Source organism: Lagenorhynchus albirostris, chromosome 14 (genome assembly GCF_949774975.1).
Source record: "Lagenorhynchus albirostris chromosome 14, mLagAlb1.1, whole genome shotgun sequence".
In the NCBI taxonomy this organism is placed as follows: Eukaryota; Metazoa; Chordata; class Mammalia; order Artiodactyla; family Delphinidae; genus Lagenorhynchus; species Lagenorhynchus albirostris.
Window position 1 is genome coordinate 48,277,350 of NC_083108.1, and position 16,912 is coordinate 48,294,261.

The 16,912-nt window shown below is 41.7% G+C and overlaps 1 protein-coding gene across 5 annotated transcripts in view; it reads right to left on the reverse strand.

Moving 5' to 3' along the window:
- Positions 1 to 79: 79 nt before the first annotated feature.
- Positions 80 to 16,912, reverse strand: part of TTC39C (tetratricopeptide repeat domain 39C) — a 100,895-nt gene continuing 84,062 nt past the window's right edge. For 4 of the 5 annotated variants that reach the window (XM_060121909.1, XM_060121910.1, XM_060121912.1 and 1 more), the window contains 7 exons: positions 15,153 to 15,260; positions 10,576 to 10,685; positions 9,441 to 9,564; positions 3,596 to 3,693; positions 2,360 to 2,464; positions 1,019 to 1,057; positions 80 to 467 (listed from right to left, as the gene is read on the reverse strand). In XM_060121909.1, coding sequence (XP_059977892.1) covers positions 378 to 467; positions 1,019 to 1,057; positions 2,360 to 2,464; positions 3,596 to 3,693; positions 9,441 to 9,564; positions 10,576 to 10,685; positions 15,153 to 15,260 — 674 coding nt within the window. In that variant the 3' untranslated portion in view covers positions 80 to 377. Of the gene's footprint in view, positions 468 to 1,018; positions 1,058 to 2,359; positions 2,465 to 3,595; positions 3,694 to 8,116; positions 8,416 to 9,440; positions 9,565 to 10,575; positions 10,686 to 15,152; positions 15,261 to 16,912 lie in introns of those variants that run through there. The other variant, XM_060121911.1, reaches the window with a different exon arrangement.

The following is a 16,912-nucleotide window of genomic DNA, read 5'->3' on the forward strand; positions in this document are numbered from 1 at the left end:
GTTAATAATTTTACAGGTACCTCTTAGTGTTACCCAGTCAGATGTGTGCTTCAAGTAGGCATTCCTACGAGATTGCAGGTTGAATATTTCGTTGAATTTTATTTAAAAAATAATAAATCACAAAACTAAAATGTTTGAACAAGGTCACTTAACCCTCTCCCCAGGTGGTTAGTTATTATTACTATTATCATCATCATTATTACTTTTTAGCTATGTGTTTAAAAGAGGAGATCTTTAATACATCAACCTAACTGAGAAAATGTGTCCCAGGCCCAGGTGGTTTTCAGAAGAAGAGCTGATCTTCGTAAGAGCTGTGTCCTCTACTTTTAAAGTGCAGAACCTGTGTGGGGAGGGACAGAGCGGGAACTTCGGGTCTGTCACTGAGGAACCAATTCCCTCATCGAAGCCAGAGCAGCATGGATGCGGACGTGCAATCTGTTTTCAAAGTCGTAGCCAGAGAAATCCTCCTGAAAGACAAGAGAAAGAGAGTATTAGCTAAGCTGTCTGTAATACTACAGTATTAATCACACCAAGCTTTGTACTGCCCCAAGTAAAATTCCTTACACTCCTAACAAAGGTTTTGCATTCACTTGATTTTTCTTATTTCCCAAACCTCAAGCTTTGTGTCCGTTTTTAAAATGTCAACTGAGCATTATTAATGCTGTCTTTGGAAAATTTCCCTCATGTTATTCCTGGGACAGCAGTCTTAAGCTGGGCTCAGTGGAAGTTGCTGTTAGAACTTCTTAACTCAAGAACACAGTTATGAAATCAACAGTTATTTTCCCACTCAAATGAGAAGAGTTTTTATAAAGCAGGATGAGCAATTTCATAAGAGCTTCATGTGTAACTTCACTTAAAAATCAACTGCTCACTGATTCAGTTATCAGTTTCTCCTCCAGAAATACCAACCAAGACAATCATTTCACAAAATTTCTTGAATTCAGACTCCAGAGTACACTACGGAGGATAAGAAGGGTCACTGGAAAGAGAGAGATTGAGCATTTTTAGGCATTTTTACCTTTGCTTGAAGAAGGAGACTTCTGCCTCTTCCTACAGTCTATGAATGTAAGAAAAACACATTATCTCTTAACATCTATATTTATATACACTCAAGCAGAAAATGTTATAATAGGAAGATATATTAATTCAAAAAATTCACAGTGACATAGAGGGGAGTCAAGTGCTCATTCAAGCATACTGACTCAATTTTTCTTTAATATAATGCTGTTTACATGTTTACATTAAGGCATTACTTGATAAATAATTTTTCATAATCTTCATTATTATTTTATAAAGGGCTGTCATATTTTAGAAGAGTGTAATAGTTTAAGATCTTACTAAAAAACGCAAAATTGATGATAATTTAAGTTTATTTGAAGTCAGTAAGTTTTTTTGAAGGCATTACTGATTGAGAATATCAACTTCATTTTTCAAGAGACAGACCAGTCTTCTTGTAGTTTATGTATATATTTTAAGGCTGCATTAAGAGTAAAAATTTCCTTAAAGAATATGGTGTTAGAAGTTTCTACCAAAATTCATAAAAATTGCATTTTCTATTTTGGTAAAATTAGAAATTCAAATGAAAAGAGTTACCAATTAACAGCCTATCCTTGGCAAGATAAGCTACATATTTAAGGATTAGGCTAGAATATTTCTGTTGATTTAGCTCAACTTTAAAAAAGTCCATATATTTGAAGGCTGACTTGAATTTACTGAAAATTAGAATTTTATACAGTCAATAGTATGTAATTGAGCTTCTAAAAGAAGGTACCAAGCAAATCCAGCATTATTAAAATTCACTTTTAAAAAAACTGCCCCACTGTGCTTAAATATGCATCTTAATGATGACCGTCAAACTTATAAGGTATTCTAAAATTTTTAAGTAATCCTACACACCATCCTCCTTTATTCTCACTACAATCATTATTGAATTGGCAAGGGAGGTATTTTTTATCCTGTTTTACAGATTAGGAAGAAGGTATGTGGTTAAATAACTTAACCATATCATACACTAAATAAAAATAAACGGCAGAGCTAGAATCACAATGCAATTCTGTACTCTGAATAAACCACATTACATCATACCAGACCACTCTAGAAAAGGCAATGATTTTGCCCCAAATGAATTTTTGTCCCCAAAGTTACATTTATCATACTAATTCCAGGGAAGAGATTACCTCCTTAAACACAGTGAGATAGGATTAATAGCTTCTTGGATTCATTCTATGTGAAATCAAGGAAAACAAAACAAAAACACACTATATTCAATCAACTTACTTTAAATGAAGGATGTTTTGTGCTTGTTCACTTGCACAGTTTTGCTGATGAGCATAATTTAAGAAAATAGATAAGATCTTACCTCTGGTTTGTCTAACAGAAGACAGCCAAGTTCATAGCAAGCATATGGCTGAACATATAAGTTATTCTGACGACACAACTCATCTTTAACAGCTCGCTGAAAGAACTGAAAGTAATACGAATATTTTTGGAATTAATTCATTTCTCTACTTAGGCTCATTTTCCTACTTAAGCCTCATCACATCTTTAGGAGGATGTCTATTCTGTATCAGATTTTCTCCTTTTCTGCATCTTTGTTCCTTCCCATTTATTCTCATCCATATCTTATAAGTCCTTTACATACCTGTCTGGTGAACTTGCGCCAGTATATGTTACCCATCAGTCAGCCCAATCTGTGCTATTTATTTTCCTAGTTGACACACCAGCCTCTGCTGATTTTATTGCAGAGAACATCTTTATCAGCATCTCCAAATCTGAACATTCCATTTTAATATTTAAGACAGAAAGTAACAAGCCAAGAACCATCTCTTGACAGGTGTCTTGACTGTATCTTACTGATACTTAAGCATATGATCTAAAATAAGCTATTTAGAGCTGTGTAATAGCTATTATACCCCACACTGAAAATTAATTTTAAATTATAATACAAGTGTATCAACACCCTAGGATTTAAAAGCCGAAGTCTGTTACTACAGTACATGAACTCTCTCAAAGAATAATCAAAATAACACCTGGATGTATGTTAAAAAAAAACAACCACCACCAAACAAAAAACTCAGAAAAATCCCTCCAACTACATTTGAAGATAATGAATGGTTCTTTTTCATAGAGTACGTTCGCAGAATATCTTAAGCTAACAACTTTCTAGACCTCACCTCAGTAATGCATCGATAATCTGCAGTTATAGAGGGAGGAAAAGTGGACACAGGCTGACATGCCTGATCATATTTGTATTTACCTAGCTAGGAGGCTTCCCTCTGCTCCTTCAAAATTGTCTGCCTCCTCATTTCTTCCTCCTCCAATTGAGGCTGTCATCTTTGATAAACAGCTAGTGCCAGAAAAGAAGCCCATAGGTGAAGAAGTATTCTAAGGCTCTGAAGTCACATTAAAAGCTAGTATGAACCGTCATCAACTTCTGGCATCTGAGAAGATGACCATCATCAAATAAAGTGGATGAAACTCACTGCAGTGGGAGATTACCTTTATGTAACGCTTTCTCCTTTTTCTTATTCCCAAGCGTATATGTAGGTTTTCACAGTTTAGTTTCCTTAGCCATGACACCCCATGAACAGTTTACCTGGACAGCATCTTCTGAGTTCCCTAGACATTTGTGTATGGCACCAAGAAACAAATACTTTAATCCAACGACAGATGAATCATCCACTTCATGGCAAGCTTAAAGAGAAGCGAAAACAGCAGGAAGGAAATACGTTCACTTAATTCCTTAAATATCATCAAGAGTTAAGCATTCATTGTTTAGCAACGTATTCAAGTTCAAACTGAGAAGGTTTCCCTTCCTCATCCATTAGTGAGTATCCTTAGTCAAAGAAAGACAAAGATATCAAACTACATGGTGCGAAGAAGGCTCAAACTTGCATCGTATTGTTACTAGGTCAAAGAAGCCAATGTGAAAAGGCTGCATACTGTACAACTGCAACTACATGACGTTCCGGAAAAGGCAAAACTGTGGTGAGTTGCCAGAGGTCTGGAAGGTAGAGCACAGGGGATTTTCAGGCCAGTGAAACTATTCTGTATCATACTATCTGTAAGAGCGGATACATGTCATGATACATTTGTCAGATCCCACAGAATGTACGAAACAAAGCATACACTCTAATGTAAATTACGGACTTCCGGCGATAATGCTGTGCCAGTGTTGCTTCATCAGCTGTAACGAATGCACCGCAACGGGGGGATGTTAATGGTTGGAGAGGCTGTGTGGGTACACATGGCGGGGGGGAGGTTTGAGGTGTGTAGGAACTCTCTGTCCTTTCTGTCCAATTTTGCTTCAATCTAAAACTGCTCTGAAAAATAGTCTATTGGTATCTTTCAATTGCATCATATTAATTCAAAAAACCATGCAATGAGCACCTTCACATGTTTGTAGGAGGTACTGCACCAGTCTCTGAGAGGGCATCAGACTTGATCCCTCCACCTCGAGAAGCTTGCCATCTACTGCGGAGGATGGGCACACATGTTGGGAGGATAACATGGAAGTTTTCCGAGGAAATGAAAAGAGTGGAAATTGGAAACATAGTGGAGCTAATACAGGGGGAAAAATAGTAATTATTTCTGTGAACCAATAAAGATACTGAGATTTGAAAAGATTTTATAGAAACATACACATACAATATATATGTACACACATACACACGTATATCACACATAAATGTATGTACATGTATATATGTACATATGTGTGATATATTTGTATGTATGTGTATATGTAGGTGTGTGTATATATATATATATATATATATATATAGAGAGAGAGAGAGAGAGAGAGAGAGAGAGAGCGCGAGCGAGCGTGCTCAAGGTTCCAGAAAAAGTTTTGGAAGTTCCTGGAAGAGCTGGGTAGAGTGGCAAAGAGGTAAATGTGAAGAAAAGTCTAAACCTATAGAAGCAGGAGGTGCCTCAAAAACCTAGGCTGAAAATACCTCCACAGAAAAAGTACTCAAAAGATATTAAGGCAGTGGCAGTGTTAAGGAAAGGGGAATGTACTTCATTCATCCCCTCATTCATTCACTAATTCTACTCATTCATTCAATATTTACTGAGCAACTACTATATGACAGCAGTGACCAAAGAGAAAAAAATTCCTGCCCTTAGGAAACTAACATTTTGTGGAGGAGAGAGATAACACAAAAGACAGATAGGTAAAATAAGTGTATTAAGGAAGTGTACACACTAAGGTAAAAAATAAAGCCAGGAGAGGGGATAGCAGTGTGCATGTGTGTCGGAAAGGTACAGGTTAAGGCCCATTGAAAAAGCCACAGGTGGGTAAAGATGTGAACAAAATGAGTGAAGGGGCCATGTGGATATTTGTGGGAAGAGCTTTTGAAGGCAGAGAACAGCAAGTGCAAAGGCACTAAGGGCTGCACGTGCCTGGTGTGTTCAAGATCAGTAAGGAGTGTGGCTGGAGCCTGGTGAGCGGGGGGGAAGCGTGGTGAGAGGCAATGGCAGTGGGGGCGTGTGTACAGACCATAGGCCACTCAATGGATCCAGACTTTTACTTTGAATAAGATGAGGCCACAGAAGGTCTCAGAAGTGAACCACCATCGCATGACTTAGGTTTTAATGGGAGCACTCTGACTGCTGTGCTGAGAATACACGGTAACATCCTTAAAACGCAGAGGAAGAATGTAGTGGAGATGGGCAGGTGGGTGAGGAAGGGAATGAATGAAATTACAAGACAAGGATATAAGAATCCAGCGAGCTCTGCTGATGCAGGGAGTCACAGACAGGAACTGTGATAAGCTGAGCGCACAAAGCTGTGTGGGCCTGATGGGGAATGTAATCAATGCAGATGACCTCTTATCACCCACGATCAGGTGGCTTTTTTCTCCTGGAACTTAACTATTTTTCTACAAAGATCTTCACCTGTTTTCTATATGACTGAGTCGATTTGGATCATTACTGCTTAACACTGGAGAATGAGATAATCTAATTAACAGCTCTCTTAACTGGATTTTTAGCAAAAATATTAGAGAATTATCTCATATTCACTCCAGAGCCCGCCTCCCTCCCCAGGGCCACATCGTTGTTGTCTATTTTGACAGCTGGAAAGGAGCTCAGAGAATATTTAGTCACATTAAGTGATGATCGTTCTTGTGCCTGCCAGTTACCATTTTATATCTGCATGTCTGTTTTAATTATCTCTAAACATATCATCCTGCACTTGTGCATTAAAAAGAATACCTAAGGGGCTTCCCTGGTGGTGCAGTGGTTAAGAATCCACCTGCCAATGCAGGGGACATGGGCTCGAGCCCTGGTCTGGGAAGATCCCATATGCTGCAGAGCAACTAAGCCCATGCGCCACAACTACTGAGCCTGTGCTCTAGAGCCTGCAAACCGCAACTACTGAGCCTGCATGTCACAACTACTGAAGGCCGCACACCTAGAGCCCGTGCACCGCAACGAAGAGTAGCCCCCGCTGGCTGCAACTAGAGAAAGCCCGTGAGCAGCAATGAAGACCCAATGCAGCCAAAAACTAAAAAAATGAATAAAATAAATAAATAAATAAATGTATTTAAAAACAAAAAGACTACCTAAAATTCCTTACTGGTCTTTTGAGTTAGACATTGGTAGATATTCCAGACTTGCATCAACAACCAGGGATGGGTTTAAAATTATGAATCTTTTTAAACAGAGCAGAACTTGAACATCCGAGAAAATTGTTTCCTTTCAAGTAATTCCCTTAGGAGGGTTACACACCCTAATTACAGGGCCTTTGCACACAACTTCTTTTGGAGTTGCATTACTTTGCTCTGGAATATCAACACTGACCAATTTTTTGACCTTTGAGAGGGAACCTTTTTTTTTTTTAAATAAGCAACAGGCATCTGCAGGGAATTCTGATGATAAAAGTATGTGATTCAAGGGAAAACGCTACATTTGATCAAAAACAAGTGTGACTACAAAGAAATCTGACAAATTTTATACAGCCACTAGTTTTGAATAAGTCCAAAATATTAATACTAAATCACTTTTGGAAAACAGCAGCATATATGTGACTAAGACTTCATTTCCAAAGGTAACTGCTTTCTATAAAACCATCTTTCTGGATGAACAGTCAGTGGCATTTCATACCCACAGGTTCTGCATTCACGGATGCAACCAACTGTGGATTGAAAATATTCTGGGAAAATAAAAAATTCCAGAAAGCAACTAATTACATACTATTTACATTGTATTTGCAACTACATATATAGCATTTACATCATATCAGGTATTACAAGTAATCTGGAGATGAGTTAACGTAAACATGGAAAAGTGCACGTAGGTTATATGCAAATACTACACCATTTTATATGAGGGACTTGCACATGCGCGGATTTTGGTATGTGTAGGGGGTCCTGGAACCAATCCCCCACAGATACACAGGGATAACTGTATGTGTGTGTGTTTGTTTTTTTTTAATTAATTTATTTATTTATTTATTTTTGGCCATGTTGGGTCTTTGTTGCTGCACATGGGCTTTCTCCAGTTATGGCGAGAGGGGGCTACTCTTCGTTGCGGTGCGTGGGCTTCTCATTGCAGTGGCTTCTCTTGTTGCGGAGCATGGGCTCTAGGCACACGGGCTTCAGTAGTTGTGGCTCGCGGGCTCTAGAGCACAGGCTCAGTAGTTGTGGCGCACGGGCTTAGTTGCTCCGCAGCATGTGGGATCTTCCCGGACCAGGGCTCGAGCCCGTGTCCCCTACATTGGCAGGTGGATTCTTAACCACTGCGCCACCAGGAAGTCCCTGTGTTTTAACACAGCACTCTCACCATGTAATCATTTTTCCAGCTGCATGGTTTAAATATCTTCATGCTCCCAGGAAGATGAAGCTGTGTGTAGAGAGCTGAAAGCTTTGCTAGTCAATGTGCCATCCTCAGACCAGCAGCAGAGACACTTGGTCCTATGGGAGCTGGGCAAGTCACCTGTTCCGAGTCTCGCCTTCCTCATTATAAAATGGGCACAACAATGCTGTCCGCCTTTTCTACTTCCCTGGGTTCCAGTGAAGAGCAAAGGAAATAATCTGCCAGACTATAAAATATCATTCAAATGTCTGCCATTATACCTTTAGAAGAAATGTTACAGTATTTCTTTTTTTTTAAATTTATTTATTTTTATTTTATTTATTTTTGGCTGCATTGGGTCTTCGTTGCTGCACGCAGGCTTTCTCTAGCTGCTGCGAGCGGGGCTACTCTGTTGCGGTGTGCGGGCTTCTCACTGCGGTGGCTTCTCTTGTTGCGGAGCACAGGCTCTAGGCATGCAAGCTTCAGTAGTTGTGGCACACGGGCTCAGTAGTTGTGGCTCTCAGGCTCTAGAGCGCAGGCTCAGTAGTTGTGGTGCACGGGCTTAGCTGCTCCGTGGCATGTGGGATCTTCCTGGACCAGGGCTCGAACCCGTGTCCCCTGCATTGGCAGGCAGATTCTTAACCACTGTGCCAACAGGGAAGCCCACAATATTTCTTTAATAACCAGTAAAGCTTTATTTTACTAAAAGACTTATTCTCTCCATGAACTTCTCCTACAACTATAATAAAAATGACTTTATGAAGGTTTTATTACCATAACTTATAGTCTTATGATTTTTTAAACATATGAATCAAAAAGGTAGGTTCCCAATTATACTCCTTGGTGTCTACTCAAGAGAAATCATTATGTAATTCCACACAAAAGGTCAGTACACTTATGTTGCACACTTATGTTTGTAGCAGCTTTACGCACGGTCGCTAAACACCCAGAAAAAAACCAAATGTCCCGTAGGAGAAGGAATAAAAAAAATCGTGGGACAGGTATAGCCATACGATGGAATTCCACTCAACAAGTGAGAGGAACAAACTACTGACACAGATACAACGTGGGTGTCACAGACACTAGGCTGCACAAATGAAGCCACGCACTAAAAAGTACACACTGTCTGATTCCACTTGTACGAAGTTAAAATGTAATCTGTGGAGAGAAAAATCAGAACAGGGGTTGCCATGGGTGGGGCCTGACTGAGAAGGGGCATAAGGGAAATCTCAGGGGTGGAAGAAATGTTCTATGTCTTGATCATGGGGTGGATGCCACAGTGTATATATTTGTCAAAACTCACTGAACTGCACGTACGCTTAATATCTGTGCATTTTAATGGATGTCCACATGAAAAAAGAGGTTTCATTGCGGGGGGCAGGTGGAAACGTATGCTTCCAGCCACCCGCATGGCTTTAGGATTAACAACCCTGACGATCAGTGTGCATCGCCACACACTGCGGACAAGGCAAGTACATCTGTCCCTTCCAGTGCCTCCTACTTCCATCACCTAAGTGATGGAACTTTTTCAACCATCGCACCATTTGTCCCAGAATGACAGATTTGTACTCTCTGAATCAGAGGAGATTAGTGACACACTGAAGGAACAAGCTGCCGTGCACAGTTTTGTTTTGTTTTTTTACCTTGACTCATCCTCTGTAGGTTGGGGAGGGAGCAGTTGGGGAGGGCTTTCCACAAGTACAACACTTCAATGGACGCCAGCACGCACAGCGCTTTGGTTGGGGTTTGTTTCCGAAATCTCTCTGCCTGCAAGCAGTTGGAATGATTAGGCAACATTAGAAAAAAAACAAATTCAGATAAAAATATACTTCAGAGATTAAAAAATACATGGTTCATGTCTGATATGAACGATCCCCTCCTGCAAAGTTAAAAATGAAAATTTCTCTCTAAATTTTGCTCTCTGATTTTTAATATATTGGTAGATATGCCTTTCTCTTATTCAATTCAATCTACTATCAAGATCCAGGATATATTTTGAAAACTTTAAACTGAAATGAATCTAGTTTCATTCTAAGTCAAAGAAATTTATAAAAGCTGGGTGACAAATAATAACTTGATGGGTTTATATGAAGGATGCAATACTAGATGCCTTTCAGTTACCGTCTTATTGACGTTTTAGTTTTCTCATTAGTCCCAGTCCTCTCAGGGGCATTCCACATTACAATCTAGTTTATACTCACACTAAATCATTCAATGTTCATTCAATAAAAACTTACAACTAAAAACCTGGAAAATTCAGGATATAAGTTGTCAGGTAACCCATGGTAATTCAGCTAAACTGTATTCTTAAAAGTACAGAAGTAAATTAAGGGCTTTGTCCCTACAGCCCTGGGCCCTTCTGCTGGTATATTTGATGCACACTTTTGTTTTTTATTAGGGCAGAACGTGATGCTTTCACTCTATGAGAACTAACAGTCTGTATCTCTTGCCCAGGTTCTGCGGATTTGCATTCTTCTGAGACTACCTAGCTCTTCAGACAGATGTTCCTCCTCTCTGGAGGCTCCTGAGCTCCACAGGATCTGTAATGTCTCTATCCATTCAAAGAAACAACTGCTCTAATGATCTGCAACCAAACAGTACTTTGCATTCAGAGCAGAAGAATGACACGGGAGTAAATTCTCTCCACAGTCGTGAACTGCATTTTGCGTGGCGTTAGGTTGCCAGCTTTGCATATGATTTCTTAAAACCTGTCCAAGGTGGCAATGGTTGCAAATATCCATCATAAATGACACACCAGACCAACAGGTTCCAACATACCTTTTTCACTGAGAACTGTTCAATCTGATTGTTCTTCCTTTTGAAGAGTTTCTGAACTTCTTTAAAGACAATCTGTGCCCCGTCCACATCACCGGTGGCTCCCTGACAAACTGTGAGAAACCATCGTTGTAATCCTTAAGTATTAGGGGGAAAATGCCACTAACGGATACCTAGGTTGATGATACTTGGAAAATGTTACCAAAGGAAAGAATGGGAGCAAATATTTTTAAAGACTGTTACACATGGGACTACACCACCCTGCTGATCGTCGTTCCACCATTTCAACAACTATTTCCCGGGACTTCCCTGGTGGCGCAGTGGTTAAGAATCCGCCTGCCAATGCAGCGGACGCGTGCCCGATCCCCGGTCCGGGAAGATCCCACAGGTCTCGGAGCAACTAACCCCTGTGCCACAACTACTGAGCCTGCTTGCCTAGGGCTCGTGCTCCGCAACAAGAAGCCTGGGCAACGCAACGAAGAGTTGCCCCCGCTCGCCGACTAGAGAAAGGCTGCACGCAGCAACGAAGACCCAACGCAGCCAAAAATAAACAAAACAAAAAAATCTATTTCCCTGGCGCTAGGTTCCCTGCGCTTTGGGGTGGTGGGGGGGGCGGGGACAGGTGGGAAAACTACAGTCCTAAGTCCTCTTTGGGGAAGATAGTCTAGTCTTGAACATTAACAAAACCCCCAGATATTATCACAAACTACAGTCCATTTAGAGCTCACGTACTCGGAAAGTGGAAGAAAAAGGAATCTAGGCAAGAACACTTAGGAGCCAGGAGGATTGTGAAAGCCTCACGGTAGTAGAAGGATACCCCTGCACCTGGCAAGAAAGTCATGAATTAGTCCTGCACGTTTACTGGGCACCTACCACCTACAGCCGCCAGCAAGAATGTGAAGAAGAAACACACACGTTTACACCCAGAAGAAACTTAAATTTCAGCTGGAGAGAGAAGACACACAGTCCAGAGCTACAATGTATATAGTGATGAGAGCCTTGGGAGTCCTGGCACCAAAGTACTTTTGGAAAAGCTCAACAAGGGAAGGGATGGTTTCTCTCTGGAGTGATCAGGGCAGCTTTGAGGAACTAAGAGTCAAGCTGAGCCTTGGAGGGGGGTAAGATTTTGATGGTCTGCATGCTGTCTTCATCCCACCCAGAGCCCCCGGCAAAGATGTAGTCGTATTTCCTTTGGTTCACCTGCTCGCTACCTTCTCCAAACTTCACACCAGGCTGCAGTCCCATCCCTTCATTGGAACTTTACCAACTACTCTTTGTTGTCCTCTTTTCAACTCCCATGAAGATGAATTCATTTCCGTTAACTTTTTGTTGCTTTTGTCTTTGCCACATATCGTTTTTCAACCCCCAGTTGGAATATCCATTGATTTGCTAGTTCTTTCTTCTTTATTCGAGTAGTCCTACAACTGGGTGGTCCCATACTCGCACTTTGGGGCTTGGTCAAGCCAGGCACAGGGCTATGGCATGTCAGAGGATGGGCAGCTAACGGAAGGGTCAAAGAGGCACAAGCAGCAAGGTTTGCAGAAAGCTGAGGTCATCAAGGTGATGGGAAAGGCAGAAGATTTCTACTGGGAATAAGTGGGATTAGCCTGAATATTCAAAAGGAGAGATCACCCCCAGTTATAAGAGCAGCACTGCTCCAGATGTGGTGGCCTGAACCCATCCAAAATGACCTCATCGGTTGGGTTATAACATTTCAAAACCAGGAAGAAGTTCAGTGATCGTTCTGTAAAACAACTCCAATATATTATAGATCAGAGGATGTAGAGGTCCAGGAAAGTAAAAGTCTTGCCTGAGGTCACACAGTAGATCAATTAAAAAGAATAATTTCCGCTGCCCCTAGCCTGAGGTCTCCTCAGATAACTGGTAACATTATTATATAGTCACATAATATTAAAAAAAGAATGAGCAAGTGTGGGTACACAAGAGAGTCATAAACATCAACGGTATCAGGATCTGAATCGCCTTTGCAGTTTCTACAACACTAATACCTCAGATCCTGAAGAATATACACCACCTCCTCTCAGTACAGTTACAGACAGTTGCTCTAAAAGACGCAGATGTTTGAAAGCATGAGCGTCTCTGATTTACCCTAAGTCTGAGACCCACGCAGAACTTAGGATGCTTGGCTCAGCCATTAAGACTAAGCTTTTCGGTTAACTTCTTCTGGGTAACATACCCAACAGAATTGAAAGCAGGGTCTCAGAAAGAACCGTGTTCACAGCAGCATCACTCACAATGGCCAAAGGGTGGGAAACAACCCAAGCATCCACTGACGATGAACGGATAAACAAAACATGGTCTGTACATACAACGGAATATTATCCAGCCTTAAACATGAATGAAATTCTGACACATACTACAATATGGATGAACCTTGAGGGCACTACGCTAAGTGAAATAAACCAGCTTCCATCAAGTCCACTTACCTAAAATAATCCAGTTCACACAGACAGAAAGTACAGCAGTGGTGGTTAGTGGCTGGGGACGGGGGAGTTATTGTGTAATGAGCATAGAGTTTCAGTTTGGGACAATGAAGTTGGACAGTGGTGATGGCTGTGAAGGAACTTAATGCCACTGAACCACACACTTAAACGGTTAAAATAGGGACTTCCCCGGCGGTCCAGTGGTTAGGATTCTGGGCTTTCTCTGCTGGGGGCCTGGGTTCGATCCCTGGCTGGGGAATTAAGATCCTGTAAGCTGCGTGGTGCGGCCAAAAAAACCTTTTTTTTTAATGGTTAAAATACATTTTATGTATATTTTACTGTAATAAAAAAAACCTCTCAGCCATAAGATGAATAAGGTCTGAAGATCTAACGTATAACATGGTGACTATATGTGATCGTACTGTATCGTAAAATTGAAATTTGCCAAGAGAGTAGAACTTAAATGTTCTTACAAAAAAAGAGATAAATATAAAAAGAGAAATAGCACAAGGAACTAAGCCCCGAATGGTAGTGTTTCTGGTCGCTGAATGCCCATTTTCTCCGACGCTGCCTGTAACACGTACCTGTCCTTCAGGCCAACTCAAATGACAGCTCCTGCAAGGAGCCTTCTCTGAGAGCTTGACAGAGTGACCTTCCCTCCCCTCCCCACGTACTCTTTAGGTGGAGCTCCTCACACATCTGCACGAAGCCCCCGTGGAGAAGTGGCGCCTAGAGTCTTTCACGCTTTATCATCTGCTACAACTGGTATGATCCTGCGATTTCCAATATCTGGAGAACAAATGCTCCTCTACACACCCACACCGTACCATTATTTCTTCATGTTCTATGCTCAACAACGATTAAAAAGAAACAGTTGCCCACAGTGACTACGTGGCCCCATGACACCCTAACGACCGCTGGGGGGCGCTGCAGCCTCTCTGTTTTCGTTCGTCCACGTGCTGCGCACACCAAGCCTGCTACTTTCATCTGAGATGCCTGTGAGTTCTGTAAACCAACCCTTAAAGTATCCTAAGCAGCGTACTGAAAATAATCCTATTCAAACATCAGCTCTAAGAGCCATACGAAAACGGATTAATACCTGCGGGGCTTGCAGGAAGGCCTGTGAGTATAAGGGCCTTCCGTCCCGACTGCTCACGGACTGTAGTTTCAGAACATCCAGGACAGACACATTAGTCACCATCTTCTAATTCTATCTTATTTTAAAGAGACCAGTTAAGGGGATGGAATGACAGGAGACGTTTTGTTAAATCCAAATATTCAGAGAAATAAGAAGATATTGAAAATAATGTTTGGATTAGCCTTAAATTTTAAGTAAAAGAATCACTTATATGGGTGTGTAAGGAGAGCTCATTGTTAGAGGCAGAAAATGTACAACTACCTGGGTCTCTTCAATCTCCACCTGGACCATTCTGCATCACAACAGCACTTCATGTATTGTAGCTCAGGGCACAGACAGCTATTTTGTCCACCAGGTGGCAGCATGTCTCTATCTCTTCATTTAAGGGTAAAAAGGCAATACATACTGATATGCCTATCAGACATTACAGTTGTTTCTGCTATAATGACATGCAGTGTTGAATTACCTTGTGTTCTGCAAAATCACATTGTAATTATAATAGGGTTAATAAGTAAAACAAGGTTGGAACAGACTACTCAAAATCCGTACAACTCTGTAACCAGGGCACTAACAATCTAAACAAAGACGTTAACACGATTTAAAAGACATGTTTTAAAATTCTTTAAATTCCTAATAAATCAAAAATAGATTTGAGAAAATAAAGGAGAGCGGTAAGGGTAAGTTGAGGCTGTTTGGGACAAAAACAAAAAGCTCACAATAAGCATTTCCGGGACCCAGCATGTGACCAACCCAGCCCTGAGGGGACGTGGGGAGGGGCAGGGCGTGCAGCATCGAACCACCCCGCTGTTCAGATGGGCTGGGGAGAGCTGCTCCTCAGCTGCTATTTACTTGTAGCCCAAAACAACACACGCTGTGGGAAACTGTGAAGAACACAACTTCTGCACCCTTTGCCATCACTCTCCCACCGGCCAACGCGCGTCAGCGAATCTGAGACAGAGAAGGGCGCGCTGCGGCCGTGCAGACCGTGGTCTACTCACCTGCGGTTAAATAGGCGTAATAGCACTGGGACCACCGGGACTCGTTTTTTAGCCTCTCAAAGGAGTCAAACGCATCCTTGAAATTCAGCTCTATCATGCTGCACCAACCTGTGAAAGAGATATTTCTAGTACGGGACCCTAAAGTAATACGCTCTACAGCCCATCTGTACGTTACAAACGTCTTATTCTGCTGACTTTCTCTGTGAGGGCTCCACGTCAACAGCCTGAAAACTTCCTAAGTATCTTTTCCCTCGTAAATATTTTCAGTATGATGTTTTGAGTACACAAGGCATCTCTGATTTCACAACCAATGAAGCAGTATAGAAGGGAGGAAAGTAAAAATTTCTAGGGAAACCGTCCGATTTGCCTCCCCCGGCTGGAGATCAACCCAAGCACGGTGGTCCTTCTCTCCCAAGAGCAGGCACCGGCGCAAAGAAAGAAGCGATGCCAGTAGATTACACACACAGTGACCATCTCGAAAAGCCTCACACGCTCACCTGTGCATTTATGATCACAATTAGCAACCTTTTCTGAGAATTGGAGAGGAAGCCAGTGAGAAATCAAGTACTTGCCACCCTTCCCTCTGCAGGGGCAGAGAAAGGACCCCACCTCTCCCAGAGCAAAACACTGTTAGGGTGGCATCCTGGGTGGGGTGGGGGGGGCAGCAGCAATAAGGAAACAAGGAATTTTATCCCTCGCTGTTAGTAACGGTATCTCCCATCCACGGAGCCATCCCGTTGTGTGTCAGGCAGGCATCTGATGTAGTTCTTGTTAATCCTAGTGCAGTCTTGGAAAGGTGGCTGACGGCGTTCTCACCTGCCCAAGGAGAAAGCCTAAGGCTTGAAGAGGCTTCGGGACTTGCTCAAGGTCACACGGCTAATAAGAGGGAAGAACTGAGGGTCGAAGGCCATTGCTCTCTCCTGCCCACGATTTGCCTCCATAAAAAAATTCTGTTATCCGCTGCACCATGAAGCAGTCGTGTCACCTTAGACCTACCATTTGAACTAGAGGGACGAAGGGGAGCCACACTTCCAGAAAATTCAGTGTCAAATTCTGTGGGATATGATATGAACTTGACATATTTTAGAGTAAACATTGGGGCTAATTCTTTCCATCCTAAAATGGACATCGGGATAAGATTTGAATTAAACGCCGCAACAGAGGTGGGAGGCAGCACCACAGCTGAATAAGGAGGCCAAGTCCTGACTTTGCTATTCCCACTTCCCCCCACCCCAACCCTGAGTTAACCTTCCGAAGTCCTTAGTTCTGGGTTTCGATATTTCCAAGATTCCTTCCGTTCTGACATTCTACCCTGCCACAGACCCGGAAACAGTGCACACACGAAAAAAGGCCACCATAATCATTTCACAATATAGTCAGGTATCAAATCTTCATGTTGTACACCTTAAATACAATGTTACGTGTCAAAGGTATCTCAATGAAACTACAAGAAAAAAGATAACAGTGTCCTAAACAAGAGAAATAAAAGGACATCGAAGCTAGTCCCTTCCATTCAAGTCCTATACTGTTTCATCGGTTGTGAAATCAGAGATGCCTGGTCTTACTCAAAACATCACATTGATAATGTGTTTCACGTTCCATTCCACATTATGGCTACTAACCAGAGCTCCAGCAGAGTTTACAGGAAAATACATTTCCCACTGGATCATACCTCATCTCCACTCCCTAAGCTATAACAGGCGTTTAAAACATAATGCTGATTACTGGGCAGTTCTCAATCTTTTAGTTTGCACTCTTCT